Source organism: Phoxinus phoxinus, assembly GCF_949152265.1.
Source record: "Phoxinus phoxinus genome assembly, chromosome: 10".
Lineage (NCBI taxonomy): Eukaryota > Metazoa > Chordata > Actinopteri > Cypriniformes > Leuciscidae > Phoxinus > Phoxinus phoxinus.
In genome coordinates, this window is record NC_136885.1 from 33,637,831 (window position 1) to 33,663,306 (window position 25,476).

The 25,476-nt window shown below is 38.2% G+C and overlaps 1 protein-coding gene across 1 annotated transcript in view; it reads right to left on the minus strand.

Moving 5' to 3' along the window:
- The window catches only part of slc9a1a (solute carrier family 9 member A1a), a 46,041-nt gene that overhangs the window by 11,009 nt on the left and 9,556 nt on the right, over nucleotides 1-25,476 (minus strand). Inside the window, exons 2-5 of the mRNA XM_079626497.1 lie at nucleotides 23,886-25,009; nucleotides 10,107-10,567; nucleotides 4,216-4,466; nucleotides 367-584 (exon numbers count right to left, since the gene is read on the minus strand). Of these exons, the coding sequence (XP_079482623.1) occupies nucleotides 367-584; nucleotides 4,216-4,466; nucleotides 10,107-10,567; nucleotides 23,886-24,099 (1,144 nt within the window). The 5' untranslated portion in view covers nucleotides 24,100-25,009. The remainder of the gene's footprint in view (nucleotides 1-366; nucleotides 585-4,215; nucleotides 4,467-10,106; nucleotides 10,568-23,885; nucleotides 25,010-25,476) is intronic.

Sequence of the window (25,476 nt, forward strand, 5' to 3'; positions counted from 1 at the left end):
CTAAATTGATTTCTTATTGCCCTTAAACAGTGATATAGACACAAAATAATGTCAAAATGCCAGTCTTGGCTAGTATTCACGTAAACGCAGTCAGTTGTGTTTTAAGTGAACATAAACAATTGAGAAAGAAAACGCATGTGTAACAGAATAATGGATCCGTGCGTCAGGACTTAAAGTGACAGCAGCCTAATATACCGGCTATAAGGCATATATATGGCAGTTTCCCCCCATGGTGTCGATGTCAAAATTGTGGCCAGTGAAAATGCTGAGTGTCTAGTAACTTTGGAAAACCTCTAGCCACAGTGCCTGAGGAGCTAAAAAGTTAATGTTAAGCCCTGACTCTAACTGTGGCGTCCCTTTACTCACCCAGAACACGAGCCACCAGTGAGAGAAGGACAGTCATGATGACGAAGGTCCAGTTCCAGCGATGCGGCCCGGCCACTGTCGACACTCCCAAGAAGATAAAGATGAGTGTGTCGCTCACGCTGCTCCACATCTTCAGGAAGTACTTGATGGTGGTGTGGGATTTATGGGATATGTTGGCCTCCACGTAGGGACGTGTGACGGCACCACATGCGATTAGCCTGGAAACAGAAGATTCGCCAAAGTTACTGATCGGATCGGTTACACCAGCACAGCTTGAAAAGCCAGTTTGGGGTGGGCGATATGGCCAAAAAGGCCATTTTCCCATTACATTCAATTTTGATATTTATCACAATATTCATTTCATACCATTAATGGAGAATGAAATGCATCCTCGAGAATGAATGTAAATATAACTTGTTTGTTTGTGAAGTACATTTTACTGTATAATAGTAATACATTTCTGTCATAATTACAGTTTATTGCCCAGTCCTACAGGCAGTTGAACTCTGGGGTCCAAGGGTGGATGAATTTTGACAGGACCTTAACATTTTCTCCACACCAGCAATTTGCATAACTTTCAATAATTAATCTAAATATATTAGCATACGTCCTTGAAAGTGAACATCTCAAATACCCTCATTTAGCTTGACGTGTGAGAATCTGATTCCAGCTACAGGAAATCGACGGGTCATGACAACTTACAATTAGCTGAACTGACTCGATTTTATATGAAAACTACATTATTATGGATGTGTGATTCAATGACTAAATATCGCCGCCTGTTATGACGCCGTATGACCTGCTATTATGCAGTTAAAGTGAACCGGGTCATGTGACCTGACCTCTGATTGGATCACATTATCAGGGTTGATAATTTAAGTCATGTGCAAGTAAGGCGGCGACTCCTCGTTCCTCTTTTAAAAGGGAAACCCTGTGCCAACACTTCCTGTGACTGCACTGAGGCGTGCATTTAAGAGTAATGTTTTGCATAATAGGATATTTCACAGCTCAAAAACAAAATAAATGTGCTTTTTAATAAGAGCAATATGCCATTCAAGGCTGTGTGGTGTCCTCATGTCTTATGCCTCATGTTTTTGACATTGACTTTTGATTTAAAAAAATGTCTTAAGTCTACCTTTAAAAAATGCATAGGTCTGGGCTTCCCGAAGTTCAAAAGGCAGAGTTTGAAGAGAAAGCCCCGTCACCCATAGATCTTAAGCATGTATGAGGAACAACCAACAAGTTCGATTTAAAGCGGTTGTAAAGGCTATATCACGTGTCTTTGTGTGGAAATATAAAACGAAAGTTGTTGTTTTTTAAAATAGATTTAACTTTGTTATATTATTTAAGTTACCAATATTTACTGATATTTATTTCAATGCTTTACAGGCTTTAGTGGGTTGTTTCTTTGATGGAATTGCTCAAATAAACACTTTTTTTTTTTTTTAAACAACCCCCTAACCACCACGGTGGTAAAAAACTGCCACCGTCAAAGCCCTAGATTTAGAAACTCCAGCTAAAAGGGCATTAAAGTAATCTATCTGAGACATTCCAAAGAAATGTATCAGCTTTTCAGCTACAGAGAATCTTGAATCTTATATCTTGCTATATTTCTGAGTTTAAAAAAAGGATGATATAACTTTGTACTGTACTGTACAAAATAATAAAATAAAAGACTAGAATCAAAAAAATACCAAGGTTCCTCGCTTTATTTTGACTATTGATGGCTCTGTCTTGGAGACTCAAAGAAAGAGAACCAGCTTTGGAAATTTGATGACGGGAACCATTGAGCATAACTTCAGTTCAGACACAAGAAATGATGACTTATCCATGTTTTTATCTTATAAATACAGCCGGAGAGAAAATCAAGATCAGGGTGTTCATCAGTTTTGAGAGTATATAAATCAGCGTATAATCAGCATAAAAGTGATAATGAATGCCGAGCAATTGCAACAAATGACGAAGTAGTGACAAATAAATACTAAAGAGCAGAGGGCCCAAGACTGAGCCCTGGTGAACACCAGTGAAAATAGAGCTAATCTCAGACCTGAAACCACCCATGGAAACAAACTGAGAACGGTCAGTATAATAGGATTTAAAACACTTCAAAGCTGTCTCCGAAACACCAAAATCTTGTTCAAGGCGGATGAGTAATAGATAATTAAACACAAATGAGAGGCAAAAGCACACAAGTATTTTTTGCCAAGAACGGAAGGTTAGATGGGTCGAAAATGATTAAAATTATCCAGCAGGGCAAAATATCATATATCAAAGTCCTGTAGTTTAAAGAGTAGATAATGACACAAGCAATGCAAATGTCATTCTCAGATATATAAACTGATATGCAAGTCACTTTGGATAAAAGCATCTGCCAAATAGACCATTTGGGTGTTTGCCAGTTCTGTTCTGCAGGAGGAGTCCATGGAAGCAGAGGATAAAGGTAATTTTGAGTTTATATCTCACAATTCACCAAGTGTGCATTTATTTGATCAAAAATACAGTAAAAAGTGTAATATATTGTGAAATATAAATTACAATTTCAAACTGTTTTCTATGTGAATATATTGTAAAATGTCATTTATTCCTGTGATGCAAAGCTGATTTTCAGCATCATTACTTCAGTCTTCAGTGTCACATGATCCTTCAGAAATCATTTCAATATGATGATTTGCTGCTCAAGAAACAATTATTATCAATGTTGACATTTTTTTTGTGAAAACTGTGCTAAAAAAAAAAAAAAAAAAAAAATATCAGGATTCTTGGATTCAAAAGATCAGCATTAATATGAAATACACATTATAAATGTATTTTTTTTTATCAGTTTAAACTAAAGCATCCATGCTGAACAAAAGTATTCATTTCTTCAAAAGTATTCATTTCATTTCAAAAGGAAAAAAAAATCTTACTAACCCCAAAAATTGGAACAGTTAAATAATTATTAACTTTACTGCCCAGCCCTAGTCAAAACTATCCATTTAAAATCGTTTTGTTGTAATAGGTGGAACGGCTTTGATACCTTTGAGACACATTGTGAATTACTGCTGTTTCCAGGCCTGTCAGAGCCTCAGACTCTTTTTATCATCCACCAGGTCATAAAAACCGAGAGCCGTCTTCAGCACCGGAGTATTGACCGAGCTTTGACAGCCTTTTACTTACGAGCCTCGAAGACACTGTGAATCCAAACGCCTTTAGACTATATATCAAGTGTCAGCAACATGCTGTTAAATCACTGGATGTTTTCAAATGGGAGAAATACCAGTTCTGACCCGTTTAATCTGGCCCCGTTTATAGATTTTATCATTTAGTCAGAAACAGAAAAAGCTTGTGCAATTCAGTCTCCTGCAAAAGGCACCCGACGCTTATAATTTAATTTAAATATTAAAGTATGTAGTTGTTTGTCTGTTGTATACAATGTTTTTTTCTTTTTAAGATAATTAAAGACTTGCCAAAAAAATAAATAAAAAGTGTCAGTATAAATAGCTTGATAGAAAAAAAAATAACCTCCTATTTTTCTTATCTTTGTGCCTCTCTTATAATGTTGGGCTGTTGAATGTTAAATGGATCCACATGTTTTGATGATACAGCAATAAACAAGCTTGTATACCTCAATGCATGCGTTTTTGAACTTCACTAATCTATTAGCTTTGCTAATCTTTATCTAGTAATCAATTTTAATGATAAAAGTTCAAATAGGCAAGCAAAATAGCTGTAACAGAATTGGCCAATAGTTGTTTGTTAAAATCGGTATCAGCCAAAAAAAAAAGTGTTGATTCAATTTAGTTAATCAATTGTGTAAAACTCAATTCAACAATAAAGCAGCTCTACAGAGGACAGTAAGCGATCACTTACGCCATGATGCCGGACAGATGGAACACCTCCGCGGAAAGGTAAGCCATGTAGCTGTAGACGAAGACAAACAGAGGCTCGATGACACGGGTGTGTGAGGTAAACCGTGACGTGAAGGCCGCCAGGATGCCGTAGATGGCGCCCACCACGATACCACCCAACGACACCACCAGGAAACACACGATACCCAGGAACACATCGGTGACAGTGATCGTACCCACACTGGAGTACTCCTCAAACAGATGATACAGCACCTACAGAGAAGAACAACAACGGGAAGTGTGCATCAGAAATGAACATAATCCAGGGACCACAGGCAGTGAGTGTAGTAGAGCTGCCCTCGACTAATGTAGTCGTTCATTTAAGCGATTAGTCGACTAATCAGGTGTTTATCTTAATAAGCCATAGATCATAATAATGAGCCTTTAATTGCCTATATAATACATAGCCTAATCCACGCTCAAACGCACGCATAAAGCTTGCCAAAGCGCACTGGCAAACGTAATGATTATGGATAAGAGACTGTCAAATTTTTATGATTTATTGATAATGTTTTCTGTGTTTTCGGCTGCAGAGATTAGCCAAAGTCAACAAGGCCGACTCTTCATCTCTGCAGTTGTGGACGCTCCTTTATGCATGTTTTATACAGATACATTTTATACAAAAGTAGACATTTCAAGGTTTCTAAAGATATATTTCTAATGTCTGTGAGGCAAGTATACACTGAGATTCGGTTCACTGAGACCGGGACGGCAGAAAGCACATCCTGTTTTTTTTATTATTTTACAAAAGCACAACATTTTGTTGTTATTGTGAGTTTACAAAAATAAAAGTAGACCCTTTACAGTTTGCATTACTCTTATCTGTATGACCAAAAAAATTACTTGAGTATTTTAAGTTAAATGCAAGTGATCGTGCCGGCGCCTGTATGTATATGTATTGCTCAGTGTTAATGTTAGTTTAAATAAATTAACTAACTATTCATATACCGTATTTTCCGGACTATAAGTCGCACTTTTTGTTCATAGTTTGGCTGGTCCTGCGACTTAAAGTCAGGTGCGACTTGTATATCAAAATTAATTAATTCTGACTGAGATGAACCAAGAGAAAACATTACCGTCTACAGCCGTGAGAGTGCGCTCTAGTTGGCGGAGTTGTTCAGAAGCGATACCAAGGAATAATTCAATGGATTCAGTGTTGTGGAATGAGATCGCGGGAGCTTGGTCTTTGTTTACCGGTAACGCCCGTTTCACACATACTCCGTTTGCAGTGCGTTTGCGGTGCGTGTTGCAGTGTGTGTGCGGTACTGGAGCAGCACGCGCTATAGTGCTTTCACATATGCTGCGTTTGCAGTGCGCTACTGAACTATAACAAACTTATAATTACACCCTGTTTAACTTCTATATATTCAAAAATAAAACTATATAATATGATTTACTTATGAATTCAGATAGTATAGGCTACAACTACATATTCTGATGTTCATTTACATTTAATAAATTCGCATGACATGAAGGTTGAATGTGACGATAAACAAAATAAATAAAAAGGGCAACACAGTAGGCTACGTTAACATACCGGACACCTATTCAGCTGTTGTTCTGTGTGCTATTGTGCAGCTGAATAACTGTGTTACGTTAACATACCGGACACCTATTCAGCTGTTGTTCTTTATGCTATTGTGCAGCTGAATAACTGTGTTACGTTAACATACCGGACACCTATTAAGCTGTTGTTCTTTATGCTATTGTGCAGCTGAATAACTGTGTTACGTTAACATACCGGACACCTATTCAGCTGTTGTTCTTTATGCTATTGTGCAGCTGAATAACTGTGTTACGTTAACATACCGGACACCTATTCAGATTCAGCTGTTGTTCTGTGTGCTATTGTGCAGCTGAATAACTGTGTTACGTTAACATACCGGACACCTATTCAGCTGTTGTTCTGTGTGCTATTGTGCAGCTGAATAACTGTGTTACGTTAACATACCAGACACCTATTCAGCTGTTGTTCTGTGTGCTATTGTGCAGCTGAATAACTGTGTTACGTTAACATACCAGACACCTATTCAGCTGTTGTTCTGTGTGCTATTGTGCAGCTGAATAACTGTGTTACGTTAACATACCGGACACCTATTCAGCTGTTGTTCTGTGTGCTATTGTGCAGCTGAATAACTTGCCTTTCCATTAAATGTCTGTTTTTGGTCTTGGATTTTGTGAAATAAATTTCTAAATACTTATAGTCCAGTGCGACTTATATATGTTTATTTCCTCTTCATGACGCAATTTTTGACTGATGCGACTTATACTCCGGAAATTACGGTAACTATTTATTGACCTTCCTGTAAAGTGCAGCCATATAGTTAGTTAGAGAGCTGTTAGTTAGTAAGAGAGTTGTGCAACTTATCTGTAAACATCCACATTTAGTATTTATTTTCTTATGCTGAGCTACACATCATCAGATTCCTTATCAAATACATTCAATCGTATCAGTAAACATTTTTTCAATAAACTCACATCAATAAACTTCAGATGTGAAGAACTGGACAACAAATACTCCTTAGATCACCTGAAATCATGTTAGACTTCTTCCATTGATCACCTTCTAAGTGTAATTTGTTCAATAGACCACTTGAGACAAAAGCTCATTCAAAGCATGAGGTCAAACCGTCGAGGAAAAACAGTTGAGGTAATGGAAACAAGACGCCTTCTCCAAAGGGCTCGCTCGATCACCTGATAAATTGAGCTGTGAGAGTGAACAAGTGTGCAGTGAATTCTCACAGACAGTGAAGGACTGGCACGATCTCATATATCATACAGAGACTAGTGGCTGACCGATATGCATTCACAATAGCTGATAGGAGGGTGCCTAATAGATTGGTGCAGTTAGCATTACCCTGGTTACCTCGACAAAAAACCCGATAGGTTATTTCCCACTGGCTTTTGGATTATTGCAGCAAAGAATGTCTGTGAATAAAAAAAGCTTGTGATTTTTACGTTTAGTTAATAGTGATAATCTTCACAAATGAACACAACTTTTATGAAATTTGAAGCGTAAATATAATCTGCAGGAGTTGAAAGCTAACGTAGGCTGTAAACGTACTACACCATGGTCACATGACTTTAACGTCACCATCACTAAGCTTCAGTTAACTCTTTCAGTCCATTTAAAAACATTTTCCCTGAAAGTTCAAGTAGTTTGCAAGAGTATGATTATTAAAAACAACAAGGCTGTGAAAGCAGACTAGTGAGTTTACTTCAGCTTAAAAAAAATTTAAAAAAATTCACACGAGGGTATTACTGATGTATTTTATATTGTAGAAAAAAACCTTGAAAATATTTTGAGCTTGTGTGTTCATCTCCGACCTTATTTCAAGCATTTAACTAAAAACCCGTTCAAATAACCCATTGACTTCAGGACGGTGGACCTGGAAGTGGTAAAATGTGTTTTAAGCATGTAGACATGGTCAAGATGATCTGGGCACCAAATCAAACTGAGCCACATTGCGGGAAGAAAAGTGATTTGAGTGACTCGTATTGGTCATGATTTCAGAAACTGCTGAAACTGATCTACTGGGGTTTTCACGCACAACCATCTCTCCCGAAAAAGAGAAAATATCAAGTGAGTGGCGGTTCTGTGGGTGAAAATGCCTTGATGCCAGAGGCCAGACTGGCTCAGCTGAACGGCAACAGTAACTCGTAACAAGCGAGGTCTGCAGAAGAGCATCTCTGAATGATCAACACATCCAGCCTTGAAGCAGACAGACTACAGCAGCAGAACACCTCTACAATTCACACGGGCTCACCAAAATTGACAATAGAAGATTGGAAAAACACTGTCTGGTCTGATGAGCGTCGATTTGTGCAGTGACATTCAGACGGTCGGGTCAGAATTTGACAAACAACATGAAAGTATGGATCCATCCTGTATTGGATCAACGGTCCAGACTGCTGGTGGTGATGTAATGGTGCGGAGGATTACACTGGGATTTTCAGCACTATGTTGAATCTATGGGACTGTTTACACCTGGGCACTTCATGTGTTTTCTCAGATCGGATAGGTATCTGATTTATCAAAACGATTCCATTTACACCTGGTCACATACATGTAAATGTGTTTTCACAAAACGGATATAAATCCGATCTTCAATTCCCGCGCTATATGCAGATTTAATGGAGTGCACGTCACTGAAAGCAACAGTAATGAGCTGCATTTGATTGATCATCAGCTAAAAAAATCAAAGTCAAAGACCGCAATAAGAGAGAGCGGCAACAGCCCTGGTAAGATCATTTAGTTTCTTTACTTTTAATGAAGATTATTGTGTGTTAAGCGTCTGCGACTTACTTTCACTTTGATTTGCGATAGTTTGCACATTGGCTTGATGAATAAATGGCCAGTGAGTACACTCACTCACTCACTCACAGTGGCCAGTGAGTACACTCACTCACTCACTCACTCACTCACTCACTCACTCACTCACTCACTCACTCACTCACTCACTCACTCACTCACTCACTCACTCACTCACTCACTCACTCACTCACTCACAGTGGCCAGTGAGTACACTCACTCACTCACTCACTCACTCACTCACTCACAGTGGCCAGTGAGTACACTCACTCACTCACTCACTCACTCACTCACTCACTCACTCACTCACTCACAGTGGCCAGTGAGTACACTCACTCACTCACTCACTCACTCACTCACTCACTCACTCACTCACTCACTCACTCACTCACTCACTCACTCACAGTGGCCAGTGAGTACACTCACTCACTCACTCACAGTGGCCAGTGAGTACACTCACTCACTCACTCACAGTGGCCAGTGAGTACACTCACTCACTCACTCACTCACTCACTCACTCACTCACAGTGGCCAGTGAGTACACTCACTCACTCACTCACTCACTCACTCACTCACTCACTCACTCACTCACAGTGGCCAGTGAGTACACTCACTCACTCACTCACTCACTCACAGTGGCCAGTGAGTACACTCACTCACTCACTCACTCACTCACTCACTCACTCACTCACTCACTCACTCACTCACTCACTCACTCACTCACTCACAGTGGCCAGTGAGTACACTCACTCACTCACTCACTCACAGTGGCCAGTGAGTACACTCACTCACTCACTCACTCACTCACTCACTCACAGTGGCCAGTGAGTACACTCACTCACTCACTCACTCACTCACTCACTCACTCACTCACTCACTCACTCACTCACTCACTCACTCACTCACTCACTCACAGTGGCCAGTGAGTACACTCACTCACTCACTCACTCACAGTGGCCAGTGAGTACACTCACTCACTCACAGTGGCCAGTGAGTACACTCACTCACTCACTCACTCACTCACTCACTCACTCACTCACTCACTCACTCACAGTGGCCAGTGAGTACACTCACTCACTCACTCACTCACTCACTCACTCACTCACTCACTCACTCACTCACTCACAGTGGCCAGTGAGTACACTCACTCACTCACTCACAGTGGCCAGTGAGTACACTCACTCACTCACTCACTCACTCACTCACAGTGGCCAGTGAGTACACTCACTCACTCACTCACTCACTCACTCACTCACTCACTCACTCACAGTGGCCAGTGAGTACACTCACTCACTCACTCACTCACTCACTCACTCACTCACTCACTCACTCACTCACTCACACACTCACTCACACACTCACTCACACACTCACTCACACACTCACTCACACACTCACTCACACACTCACTCACACACTCACTCACTCACTCACTCACTCACTCACTCACTCACTCACTCACTCACTCACTCACTCACTCACTCACTCACTCACTCACTCACTCACACACTCACACACTCACGCTAGTTCAGTGTACTCACCACAGTGACGGCATCATTAAGTAAAGACTCTCCGAACACCAGGATGTGGAGCAGCTCATTAATGTGGATCTCTTCAAACACAGCCAGCACGGCTACAGGGTCTACGGCTGAGATGATGGTCCCGAACAGCAGACACGACAGGAGGTCCACATGCTTCAGGTCAACGCCCTCCAGCTGGCACACGCCGTACAGCAGACTACCCACGAAAAACGCATTCCAGAGGGTCCCCACCACCGCAAACATGAGGATGGTGCCCAGGTTCTCAGTGAAGGGTCGTATGGGCAGGAAATATCCCGCATCGAGGATGATGGGAGGCAGAAGATAGAGGAAGAATATATTGGATTGCAGCGTCGGAGGAACCTCGCCGACCACCTTTATAAGACCACCGACCAGCAGACCCACCACGATCAGCAGACAGCTCTCCGGTACGATCGAGGACAAACGAGGGATCAGGTGGAACCCTAAAAGAGGAAGAAAAATAATAAATTAGTGATGCATCCAAAATAATTTTTTACTGAAAAACCAAAAATAATGTTTTAATTTAGACAGAAACTGAAACCAAAAATAAAGTTTATTTAATAATAAATTAATCAATCTAAATTAATCAACACATTTAAATTGCACATAAGGCAGTTTTAGAAAAACTTTTTAATGATATAATTATGTTTTTCAATCGCTGTTCAAATATAAACATTTAAATGGTTGATGAAAAGTGTTTTCATGAAAGATTTATTCAAACATTCATTCATTAAAAAAGACCGGTTAAGTAAAAATATAATGAATATGTAACTTAGTGCATTTATTTATTAAAATGCTCCTCTCTATAGTTTTTTTTTTCTAGCTAACTGACGAATAATGGACGTTGAATGGCTGGAATAAAGTTTTTTCTTTTATATATATATATTTTCGGAAGCCGAAATTTCAGTGCGTCACTAAATATTAGTGCAAAATAAAAGTTTGTGTTTACATAATATATGTGTGTACTGTGTATAATTATTTTGTGTATATATAAATACACAGACATGCATGAATATATTTAAGAAAAATGTGTTATATATATATATATATATAAAAAATATGTATATTTATATATAATATAATGGATGTATAAATATAAATAGCCTACAGATTATGCAAATATTTCTTAAATATATACATACATGTGTGTATTTATATATACAAAATAATTATGCACAGTACACACACATATATATTATGTAAACACAAACTGTTATTTTGGGTGCGATTAATCTTTTCCCAGCACTACTAAATATATAATATAATATAATATAATATATGGTTGATTCTAAATTTGATGCATGTTTAGCAGTATTTAAATGTATTAAAATACAGTTTAGAAACACGATTTTGTGAACTGAACTGGTGGATGTTCAGTATGTCACATGTTCAGTAAATCTGATGATTTCTGCAGATCTCTAGATTTTATGACAATCAAGTTTGTTATCATTTTTAATAGCTTATTCATGGCTACAAAGGAACTATCCAAATGCCAACCCACTGAATTCACTTTATTCTCAGTGTAAAGCCGCAGCGGTGTTGCACAGCAGTGTGTAAACTGTGATCCTGCTGTTGCTTTGCTGACAGACGTGTGAACCTCAGAGCTGCAGAATAATGTCATCATGAAAGGGTCACAGAGAACATAATGCCAGTCAAACTGTTTTCTTAAGAGCTGAAAACACTCAAACAAACGATTGACTTCAAGTCTATCTTCGGTTTGTCGTAAGCTTTAGTTTTAGTATTATCACTAAAGTTTTTCTTAACTAAAGGGGTTTGTTGCAGCTGGCTTCAGATATTTCGAGTGCATTTGTCATACGAGCTGAATGTTTTCAGGAGACAAACACGGGGCTTAACTCATGGAAAGTAACACAGCATACCACAGTGAGAACAAGATCGACGAGGAAATAGTTAAAGGACACACACACACACTCTCTGAGAATCCCACACAAATCTGCGCTCATCTCGTGACTGATAAACACAGTTCAAGATCACACCAGTAATGTTTTAAGTCACGTTTATAAATGCTTCTTACAGTTTTTCTCGATTGTTTACACACAAATACTGGTACTTGAGACACAATGACCACAACATGTAACTCATTCACCGACCCCCTGAACCAATTCTGCTAAACTACAAGCACAATTCCTGCTTTACACTCAGACTGCAGCTCTAAAACACACTTTTTTTAAAACACTACACACAATTATCTGCATTTGGCACAATTTTCATGCAGAAAATCTCGTGTTTTCACAAGGAACACACTGCCATTCAATGCACACTGACTCATCACATGATCAAACACTCGTCACACAGTTTTACAATTAGCAATCAGATGTTTGTTTTTTTCCTGTAACTGTATACAGTAAATTCTTCTTTCTTCTATTGTTTTGTATGTAGACCACTGTATGTGCAACTTTGTGTTGGTATAAAATATATAAATATATTTGTTACTGTGTGTTCGGAGTATAAAAACAATATTCTCATATATTTTACAACACACTTATGAATGTACTGTCTGTAGTAAGTGTAACACTGAACAAAAAAAGGCCTAAGTCATTATGATGAATGGAGAAGAAGTGTTTTACATCGAGCACATCAGTGTTCAACTGGTTCTTATAAATGTCTATTCATATGATGGTTTGTGTGTGTCATTTGAAAACAAAATACCATTTTGAGAAGAAATAAACAAAATGTTTTGAATGTAAAGTTTCATTTTGCAGGATAATTGAGGGGTTTTGCCCATTGTGTGTGTGTAGAGTTCTGAGAGTATGGGGCATGCTTTCAGAAAATGTGTGTAAACAATCGAGAAAAACTGTAAATGTCCTAATTGAACTAAAGCCTAACCTTGGCTTAATCTAAACCCGGTCTGTTGAACGGTAATGAATAAGAGGTTTATTTGAAGACTGACGACGTCATGTTCATTTCAACTGAAGTAAGTCATTAAATGTGTCTACGTAACCACCGACACAGCTCTGTGTGACACGACAGCAGATAAAAGACCCAGGAGACAAGCTGAATTAAAACCTCCTCAAGCCTGAAAGGTTTTATCGGGAGTAATGGAAGAGAGAAGTCATTATAGGAAGATCCATTTCTCCAGATCAAACCTTGTTTAGCAGCTGGTTAACAAGGTCCAGAAGCTAATGGAGGAAATGAGTGTTTCTCCACTGAATATCATTCAAAAGCAGCCTGGACTTTGACGCAATGAGACAATTTATCATGTTAAAAGTAGTTCAAACCCTGTGTTTTGTTACATTGTGTAATATAATTTTTTAAAATAATAATACAATAAAATAAAACAAAACAAATAAAATAAAATATTTTGATATATGGATTATCAACAAAAAATATAATAAATTAATACATTTTAGTTTCATTGGATTATCAAAAAATAATAAATAAACAAACAAATAAAACTGAACACAACAAAAATATTTTTGTTTAGTTTCACTATTATCACAATTGAAATAAATAATTAACATATAAACAAATAAATAAAAACTAAACTATCAACATTTTATAAAACAAACAAACAAATAAATAAATAACTTGCTTGGTTTCACTGGATTATCAAAATTAAAATATAATAAAAAAATACTAAAAATCACTGGATCATCAAATAAATAAATAGATCATTTTATTAATTCAGTTTAGTTTTACTGGATCATCAAAACAAAAAAATACAAACAAAACATCAAACAAATAAATTCCATATTGTGATAAAGAATTTCTCGTACTGTGATACGGTTGTGCTCATCGGGCCCATCCCTAGATCAGTGTTATATATAAAGACTCAAAATAGAGGAGCCAGAATCCCTGAGCTGTTACACGGTCATTTAACCTTCACGCTGGCACCGTGCCCGTTGTGCGGCCCCTCAAACACCCAACAATGAGTCCCCGGGAGACTGAATTATTCAGAGCCTGATGCCAGCGTGCCACACGTCTTGAGGCTGATCGGCATGCTGGCACGTGTGGAGAGACGAGAAAACAGTGTGAGGTCTGATAGTGTAAACATGTTACCACACACACTGAGCACATCCAATTAAAACCGGTCAATCGCACATAACAAATGTCAACATCTCATCGCTACTAACATGAGGCCTGCATACATGCTGTGATCTAAATAACTCATTGACTTCACGTTCTTGCTTTTTTGCACATCTTTTTAGTTAGTTTTGAAGAGATGAAAAAACGATAAAAAGATGGATGTTAATTAATTTAAAAGGGACTACTGTCCTGTCCCTGTGGTGCACTTACAATGTTAGTTAGACAACTTGGCAACCGTGGCTTGAACTACGAGTGATTCATAGGGTCAAATAGAGCCTGATAACGATGCTATTTTTTTTTAAGCAACTTGCCCTAAATTCAACACCAGACATTTTCCTCACACACAATGACACTTTTTTTTCCGCACCCTTTTGATTGACAGGATATAATCGGCCCTGATCATCGGCTGTTTTAAAGTCCCCCAGTTGTCAACCATTTTATCCCTTAAAACTCATCTTTGATCACCAAAATTACATATGTAAAAGTTTTTTCCTAGAAAAAAAAATATTCATGCCTCAAAATAGCTTGAATGTAACTCTACACCCTTACCTCATTTAGTATACACGGTCTATGAATATGCTAATTAGCTCCGCCTCCACTCACTCACACAAGCACAGAGATCAATGTCTTCTGCACATGAAAACCCTTAATTAAGAAAATGTAATGAATTATCATATGGAATCGCTCGACATAAATGTTCTCCAATCATTATTATAAAACAATGTCTGCAACGGCATGCATGACAGGAGTCCAGACTGTTCCGACCTAAACCACAGCAGCTGCTCGAAGGACTTCTGGGTTCTGCAGAGGATCAACAAGTACAAAACAAGTGTCCAAATTCACACTACATAGCTGGACATTACACTTTCAGGAGCCAAATCTTTCATACCCAAATACAGTGAGTGACGAGTACAGAATTTTCTGGGGGGAAAAAATTTGCACGGGTCAAAATTGGATTGTTGAGAAAAAAAAAAGAAAAAAAAATTATATATATATATATATATATATAGTTGCTCACATAAGTTGCATCAGTATAAAATTCACACTTTATTATTACATTAAGAAATAATGTGAAATACCAGTAAATAAGATGAAACATTTACACAAACAAACAATATCCCTTCACTCAACAGCAAATTGATCCATTAAATAAAAAAATGCAAGTTTAAACCAAACATAAATTATGTTGGATTTCATTATAAACAACTCATTATAAACACTAAGCCTAAACAAATTTATTTAAAGTGCAACTGAAACTATGTGGGAAATGCGGTCTCTGGATGCTCTTGGGGATTTAAATTAGTTTCTAAACCGGTTCTAATCTCAATTCAGACGCAACAACAACCGGTTTGACTTTCTTTTGGGTAAAGCTGGACATTTTTTAGCATGTTAAGGTTTCTGATTACAAGTTACAGGGAAACCGAACATCAAATGACATTACTACGGGGCTTTTTGAATGCTTGAATCTGATTGGTTGACAAACATTCAAAGATGTGGAATTATTTTCAGAGAAACGCACAGCTAAAGTAGTTCAGGCACGTCTTGACCGAATTACAGCTCCTAAATCTCACTTCGCCAAATGATTTCAGTTATTTTAAAAGGTCCTTACATCCGACAACAGCAAAAGAACCAAAATCCAAAAACAACTAAAATAAAATAAAATAAATAAATATAGTAAACAATAGGATTAAAAAAACAAATTATTTTCATGTTTTTTTGTCTCAAAATTAAGTTTTATTATGTACCGAAAGCACTGGCGATTTTATTACCGTATTTTCCGGACTATAAGTCGCTTTAGTCAAAAAATGCGCCATGAAGAGGAAAAATATATATATATAAGTCGCACTGGACTATAAGTCGCATTTATTTAGACATTTATTTCACAAAATTCAAGACCAAGACAAGAACAGACATTTAATCTGGAAAGGCAAGTTATTCAACTACACAATAGCACACAGAACAACAGGCTGAATAGGTGTCCGCTGTCCGGTGTGTTAGCGTAACACATTAACAGTTATTCAGCTCCACAATAGCATAAAGAACATATACCTGGGAGGCTGAATAGGCTAAATTAACATAAGCCAGCGAGTCCAACAAGTTACCGGTAAGCAAGTTCACCAAGCTCCCGATCTCATTCCTCAACACTAAATCCATTGAATTCTTCCTCGGTGTCGCTTCTGAACAACTCCGCCAACTAGAGCGCCCTCTCGCGGCTGTAGACGGTAATGTTTTCTCAGTCAGTATGAATTCATTTTGATATATAAGTCGCACCTGACTAGAAGTCGCAGGACCAGCCAAACTATGAAAAAAGTGTGACTTATAGTCCAGAAAATACGGTAGTTTAGCAGCTTAAAAGCTACATGACATTTCTTACTAGCGAGTTAATAACGGAGCTGTTCTTGAAGCAGATACACTTACAGTTTCACTATTAGAGACGCTGCTGTCAAACACTTATGAGACGCAAAGACTCATGTAAAATAAACGCTTAATTTCTTTCTCTCGCTCTCTAATAACTGCATTAATAACTATATTAATAACTGCATTAGACTGCTATCAGTGACTGAAGCCTACACTAGCTCTAAAATGACGTTTTGGCATTAGCAACAGAGGCGTGGGATGAGATGTGTAAGAAATTAGTCCTACACAAGAGCAAATGTCTGGAAATACAACATCTGAAAAATGTGTTAGGTGGTGTGGTAACCGTATAAGCGGAATAATTGACTTCGGTTGTATTAATTGAAAAATAACACACACCTGAGGTGGAATAGCTAATCTGTTTCACGTTGTGGTTCATTACCACCTCGGGTGTGTACATTGTTTTCTAATAATTCAATGGACCGGCGTCAATTATTCCTTACGTAAAGGATGTGAAAGTGTTAAAAGCGTTTGCATTCTTGTACTTCTTAGACTCAAATACATCTTTTGCATGATAATCTACTGTACAAAGTGTTATAATGTTACAGTGCACATTTAAATGTGTGATCTTATAAGCGTTTTCATGCCACTTACAAAGCCCTTTAGGGAACATTAGACTGCAATAAATTGCGGGCGTTAGAGAGAATGGTCCTGACAGCCCTTAATTACGAGCAGCGAAGTCATCACGACTGCCTCTGCAAGACACTAGAGATGGACGTGCACAGAAAGCTAAAGTACCCGTCAGGCGAGAGCCAAGCATGATGATGATATATACCTTGAAGCGGTAGAAAAGTGTCAGCTGGGAAGATTTTGCTGTATCATGTTTCTTGTATGACTGCATATGTTTGCAGCTATGTGTGGGTTAAGGATTACTTTACATCATTTACTTTAAAAAAGTATGGCTTTCAGATGCGTGTCATATACGGGGTGTTGTTTGTTCAGACCTGTAGAACAGCATCAGCAGGCTGGCCCGTCAAACTGATCAGGCGAGTCGGACAGTCATTCTTTAGCCTGACAGAGAGGCATTACAGGTTGTGTGTGTGTGTGTGTGTGTGTGTTCTGTTGGAATCCCATATTTCTTAACTGTGGTTAATCGTTTGCATGACACTAAACCCCCTAACCAAGGTAAAAGCACTCAAGGTTTTGTGTTTAAGCAATTAAAACACCAGCACTCAATAAATAAATGAATACATTGAGTGAATCTCATGAAAAGTAAAAGAAAATGAAAAGAATTAAAAATTAGAAATTAATTGATGTATAAAGAAAGTAAAGCCTATTTTACAGACCATTTAGATTTTTTTTTTGCATTGTGACATTTCCATGTGAATTAACTACTCGATTGCTTCAGAATATTTTACTTTATAAATGTTTTACTATCTATCAATCTATCCATCTATCTATCATTATTCTTAATGGTGATTTTTTTTTTTTTACTGCAAGTCAATATTTATTTAAATATGCCTAAAAAAACGTACAACAAATGCTACTTTCATTTGAAAATATTGCATCATTTTTTTTTTCTGGCATTAAATCAAAATTCCCCCTATTTACTTAGTTAGCACACATTACTAGTCTTGTTGTAGTCTAAACAATTCAACCATGCATGTTAATCCACAGAAGAAAGAAAAAAATGTCTTCGTAATCTTTAATCAAAATCTGAAAATGAGCTTCCTTCTCTGATGAAATCCCCTCCAAGCGTCATTCTGCTGCGAGCTTCGACAACGAATGCCTACTTTTCTGGATCCAATCAATTTCCAGCGGGAATTCAAATGTGGCACAGCAAATAAAAATCCCTTGATTTAAGTGAAACTCTCAACTCTGGCCCCCGAGGTCCACTGTCCTCCAGTTTCACTCCTGATCCTGAACACCTTGACTAGCTTGTTCAGGTGTGTCTGATTTGGGTTGGATCTCGAGGACCAGAGTTGAGAACCCCTGAAACTTTTATGGTGCCAATTTTCACCAACCAAAACTTTGATTACTTTTTGATTTGAAGAGTTCAAGATTCTGTCTACATGACAGTCAATCTCAGTCTTCGGCCTGGTTAGTGTGCATCGCTGCAGGAAATTTACCCAGAATGCTCTCAAGGGCACAGTGAAGTCTGCAGGCCGTTCTCGTCGCCAGGCATTCATCTGCAGTGAAACACATGGCTGCCTGTGGGGAATGTTATAATGGGAGCAGCCTGGCACAAGACTAGGGACATCAACCCCCCAGGGATATACTGAGCATGTCAGATCTCCTCTACCTGCACCGGGACTCCTTCTGGGACTGGGACGAAATCTACGCATTATGCAATGGTTGAAATGTGCCAACATGTAGACATTTTGTTTTATCATTTACTTGCACATGAGAGTAGCAAAAAAAATGCATGCATATGCATTTCAAACTATCTCATTTGGAACCAAGCAAGCATATGTTTTTTTCATCGCATTAAGCCTTAGATGTTGGAGCAGTCAGTCAAATTTCTGGCTTGGCAGACGGAACATGCTAAACAAACATCTGGCATGTAAATCGAAGGGGTAAACGGACAAGAAACGCAAATGAGAAGACTCTGTTGTGTGTTACGCTCCTCTGCAGGGTCAGTAAAGGTGCTTGTAACTGCTGCGCCAATGAGTCATATCGATCCTGGGCAAAAGTGAACAGCCTGTCTAGGGAAAAACCAGCATCATCTCAGTGAGAGACTGGGATTGGCTGCCAGCGGACTATCTGCATGTTATTAAGCGCTAACAAAAAAAAACATTACCAAGAGAGAAACAAGCAGTGGAAAAAGACCTAATCATTCAACCAAATGAAATTAAAAAAGGAGCATACAAATGGACACACAAAAGTTTGGTGTCTGTAATATTTTTTATGTTTTTGGAAAAAGTCTCTTATGCTCACCGAGGCTTAATTTATCTGATCAAAAAAAAAAAGTATCATTATTAATGTTTTTTTCAGGATTCACTGATGAACAAAGTTCAAAAGAACAGCATAAGAAATCTCTATGAAATTAAAATATTTTGTACCATTATAAATGTCTTTACTGTCACTTTTGATCAATGAGTCCTCGCTGAATAAAAGTTTTAACTTCTTTAAAATTATATTTCTGAACCCAAACTTATATAAAATTTTCAATTAATGTAATAAACAAACAAAACAAAACATATTTGTTGTATTTGTGAATGGCCTAAATATGCTGTGAAAAAAAGCAACATGTGGAATGGACAAATGCATGGATCATATAATGTTAAGGCATTTTGATACAACATGGAACCGAATGATCAGGCTATACTATGGTATTTACTAGGCTTGCTGTGATAGTCTGTGTTTAAAAAGCGATTACCGTTATTGGTAAAAAAAACTGGTGTTGTTGCAAGTTTATATACCGGTGGAAAAATCTCTTCACACATAAGGTAGGCTACATTAAAAAATTGCCATGGCATAAAAGCGGTGTCAAGGGCAAAAGGGCAATCAAGGTTCACATAATTGGCTGCCTTTAATCCTGATAAGATCAAACACAGAATACCAATTAATGATTAATAAGTCCCTGCCAAAGCCAAACAGACAGAGGGAACATTAAATCAACAGATGATTTACAGTTGTTCAGGTCTGAGATTTCCTAGGGTGTGTTCACACACTCGGTGCTTTTGGTCCGGGAAAAAAGAAAATGCATTTAGTCCTGGTTCACTTAGCACTCACACGGTCAATTTTAACACTGAACCTAAAGATTAAAAAATGGACGTTTATGGCGTATATTTTACGACTGAACTTTAGTTTATACCATATTTTCAGCGGTCTCGGTCCACACCAGGGTTTGGGTGGCAGCGTTCAACAACTTCACACTTATTCAAATGAACTCAGGGTTCGTTTTAATCTAAACAGCGACTCTATTGTAATCCCACTGGTTAGGCCGGATCTCTATCCTCCTGTCTGAGAGCTAATCAGTTGATCAAACGAACGAGAGTTAACAGTGGGAGACAGTGGTCTGGTGAAAAGACTAATAAGCAGACACTACACCACAGCCCAAACCAGTTTCACAGCCTGAGGTCACAGTCGAGTTCACACAGACCGATCGATGAAAGAATGCAAACGAGAAAACAGAATTAATAATGAACCAAATATCAGATAACCACGAGTGTCTGTTAACAATTTTAACCAAATTTCAACAAAATGACAAAGAAATTCTGCAGAAATTCTGCTTTTCCAGTCATTGTAGATCTCCTTGAACGACTGCAACTTGAAATCCTGCTTTGCTAAACATCGACACAACCAACACCAGAGCAATTAATGCGTTCACTTCAAACCCTGCGGAACAGAAGCTCATTTAAATAGTCCTGATTAATTGATCTAAACCCCACCTTTCTATCGGTTTGCTTTCCGTTCCAGCCATGCCAATGAGCCCTGAGCGTCAGCTATAAATCAGTCCATATTGTATTCACTACTACTATGTCTTCAAGACGTGAGAGCTGGCACTCACTCCCCATGAGGAGCATTTATTAATAATGAAGTAACAGACTCTGAAACATTAATGTTAACCCTTGCAGAGGCGCCAGGGCATTTGGACAGATGGACTGAGATGTAAACACTAGAAATGACAAAAGCTACAGCCGAGAAGCAGAGGAGAGGAGCCGGACTAAATACAGCCTGACTGACCGAGAAAGTCAAGAGAAAAACCAAAGGGTTTAGTCCAATTACATCTGATAGTCAAAATACATACCCAATAAAAATTTAGCCATGTAGCCAGGGCAAGTAAAAATCACATTAACCTATTATATATTTGACTTTATAAGACTAACATTATACTATATAATGTAGTGCATGAAACTTCTTGACTAATTTATGATTGAATTTATCATTTTACTATGAATTGTTGTACAGAAAATATCTGGGGAAGGATTCTTCTAAATAAATAAAGTCCAATTTGCTCTAACAGCCAGTGACAATGTCACTTTAAATAGTAATATCAGTGAATAATGACTTAAATTTCTCTTCTTCACATAAACCTATAGCATGAATTCAGAAGATTTATATAATGTACTAATATACAGGTAGTGCTTGAATCTTTTGGACTAATGTATGATTGACAGATGTGTTCACTATGAACTGTTTTACAGAAAATATCTGAGAAAAAAAAAAAGTCTTCAAATTTGCTCTAACATCCAGTGAAAATGTTGACAGGACAAGTACAAAAAATCTAATGAGCGAATAATTGCATAAATTTGTGTCTCTTCCGCACATAAACATACAGTATGACTTCAGAACTCATGCTATAATTGAGTCTTCTGGATGATATTATGATTGACAGATGTGCTTGATTGACTCATCCAGTAATGAAACAAGTATTTATGAGTGAGTCATTGACTCATCCAGTAATGAAACAAGTATTTATGAGTGAGTCATTGAATCATACATTCAAACCGGAAATATTATTCATTTAAATTAATTAAACATTTTTAAATAGACTACAGCTATTAAAATTTTGTCAGAACCTCTAGTAAATTACTTATTTTGTTTAGTTGTTTGTTCGGAATCATGGGAAAATTGTGATCTCTATTTTTATATAAAAAAAATGGTGATGGTGTTCCCAGAATCGTGCAGCTCAAGATGCCTCACACTAAAAACACTCTCCGGCTGAGAATTGAGATGTCACTAAAACAACGCTGAGGCTGAAAAGCGTAGGCTATGTCAGGAGGAGAGTGTATGTCAGGAAGCTAAAACCGTCATGGCAAATAACCTCTCGCTCACACACACACACGCTCTTCTGAAACAGGAAGAAGACAGAAACTCAGCGTTTGCACTTTGCACATACCTGACCTCATCTTCCCTCTTCGCCAGCATGTTCCTCTCCTCGCGCATCATACCACTGCTGTATTTCCACAAAACACCATGACTCTCCGCAAACCTTTGACAACAATCGGCACCTTATGCACAACTCACTCAGGAAGTAAAATATTTAATAAACCATATATTATACCCACCCCTAATCAAGAAGGCCCAGTGCAGTATGTAAAACCTAAATTAACAAAGTAATAGTGACTTTTTATCTCGCAATTCTGACTTTATAATGCAATAATTAATATATCGCAATTCTGACAGTAACACATGCAATTGTGATGAAAAAACACATGCAATTGTGATTATAAATAATGAGATAAAAAGTCACAATTATCTTTTTAATTTTTTATTCTGTGGTGGAAACAAGCTTCCATTGGTATCATCTAATGGCATGTAAGAATCTCAGGTCACCACTGTTCTAGTCTCAGACGACATGCCATCCGAAGTCTGATGCATGCATACATAAATAAAAACTGATGCTGCAAAACTGCCCAGGAACACACAGAATACCACTGGTCACTTTACATGCCAGTCTTCCTGTCCAAGTGGACAGTTTCTGTCAGGATATACTGCAATCTGGACCAGACTTTATGCTGGCAGCAAGAGAGAAACACTGTTATACTGTTATGCACATAACACTTAACACAGTGGCTATGTGTTATGCACATAGCCACTTGGTCACAGTGTGGACAAGGAATATTTACACTGGTAATCGGAGTAGTGTGCGAACAGAGAAGAAACTCCCCCTGGGCAGAGGGTAATTTAAAACACTAATTCAACGCCAGTGGACACGCACTGCAAGCCATTTAAAAGCGAAAAAGCTCCAACATCCCCAACCGTCCCCGCCACTGGTGATACAGGAATTACAGGCGCTGTCACAAGTCGATTAACTGGTAAAAAAAAAATCAGCACCATCACTTCCCTAGTGGTTCAATGAAAAATAATAATAATAATTTACCACTTTATTTACAAAAAATTCATCTCAGACTATGTTCAAGTACAACATCTGCTCTCGCGTCAACACAACACACATGCGTTCTCGTGAATGCTTGTTGGGAGATTAATATTTTGTAAATAAGTGGTGAAAAAGTGTGCAAACAAAGCACTCATGTCGCTTCATAAAATTGAGGTTAAACCACTGGAGTCACATGGGTTACTAATGATGTCTTCTTTACTAATGTACCTTTCTGGGGCTTGAAAATGGTAGTTGCGTAGACTGTCAATGGAGGGACAGAAAGCTCTCAGATTACATCAAAAGATCTTTATTTGTCTTACGAAGATGAACGGAAGTCTTAAAGGTTTGGAACGACATGAGTGTGAGTAATTAATGACACAATTTTAATTGTTGGGGTGAACTGTCTCTTTAAGGGGTATCTCCGGGCTGATGAGGTCACCACATATAAGGCTATAGGTCACCACACAGGTCATAGGTCATATATATATAACAGACACACGTACAAATATTATGACACCGAATATAAAAATACTCACCCAATTTCATCAAGGAAGCCAGCAGCACCCATAGTGAGATCTCAAAGGGCAGCCGGACGTGGTCATAATCAAAAGACAGAACCGGGAAGGGTTTCTTGATGTAACTGGAGTGATTTCCCTCGCCTCTCGTGTCTGGAGAGCTGGCGGCCCCTCCGATGGGCATCAAACTGCCCACCAGGAGCCCCAAGACAACGATGAACATCTTCATCTCCATGACAGTTGTGCGTTTCAGAAGATGAGAGGAATCAAACTCCTCCAGATACACGAATAACACGATATTATCTGACCAGGTGTGTCGATGCTTTAACTAGCTCTACAGCGAAGTTCCCTTTTAACCTACTAGATAGTTCCTGTATCATTTTCTGACTTCGGATTGATTTAAATATTAAAGGCTCTTTAGTTTCCTACTTCCTGGACTCTTGGATAAAGCACTTAAAACACCGTCTCCAGGTGAAGAGAAAACCAGGAAATACAGACGTGTGTGTGTGTGTGGGCTATACCAGCATATAAACTAGGAAACATGCGGGTGTTATATCCTCAGATACATAGAGTTGTGTTAGGATATTCCCTCAAAGCATTACACTAAAAGATAGAAATGATGTTCGTCCTCCATCATCATCATCCTCATCACCATCAGCCCCTCAGAAACACTGTATGAAAAAGGACACTCAATGACAACTCCAAAACACTCCTCATCGATACAGTCCAAAGGCTCCAGTCACGTTTTCTTCATGTTCCTCGTTTGCTCTTCTGATAACATCTCAACCTGCTGTCCTGTCCCGATCACGGATGACAAGAAAAGTCGGTTAACTACGAATGACGGTTGTGTGTTCGTGGTATAGCGTCACGCGGGCATTTCAGCGCTCCTTAAAGAACTTATTCACTGTCCTTTAGCGATTCAACTGATCACTTCTCTCACACACACCGACTCCTTTTCCCATGTCTGCAGTGCGTGATGCAGAACAAATATACGTTCAGCCCTAAAAACACACCCTTTAGGCAGGTTTCGAAAAGTCAATGGGAGTGGTCTCTTTCTTGGCCTGCAGCGGCATCCAGTGGAGAGGAGGGTCGGTGGGTTGCCATGACACGTCGAATTGGGGAATCCTTAAAGGGACAGTTCACCCCTAAAAAAAAAAAAAAAAGTCATTATTTATTCACCCTCATGTCGTTCCAACTTCCAAGCCTGTGTTCATCTGTCCCTTCATTGACAGGTCCTCAACTACCACTTTGACGCTTTTAAAAAGATCATAAAGAGATTGTAAAACTAATCCATATGAATTGAGCAGTTTAAGTCCGATTTTTCTAAAGATGATCAGATATCAGTTGTGGTTGTGGTAAACATGGCTGTCAATGGCCTCCGAAGATTAATTCAAGTCTTATGGGTTTGAAATGTAATTAATGACAGCATTTTAATTTTTGAGTGAACTATCCCTGAACTTGGCTATATTCGTCTAAAATAAAATAAAGAAAAAAATGTATGCATTTTCTTACAATTCATGTCGTTTCAGACCCGTAGACTTTTTTCTTCAGAAGAACACAAAAATACCAGTCACTCTTTTCCATATAGACCGAATGAAAGTAAATGGAGACT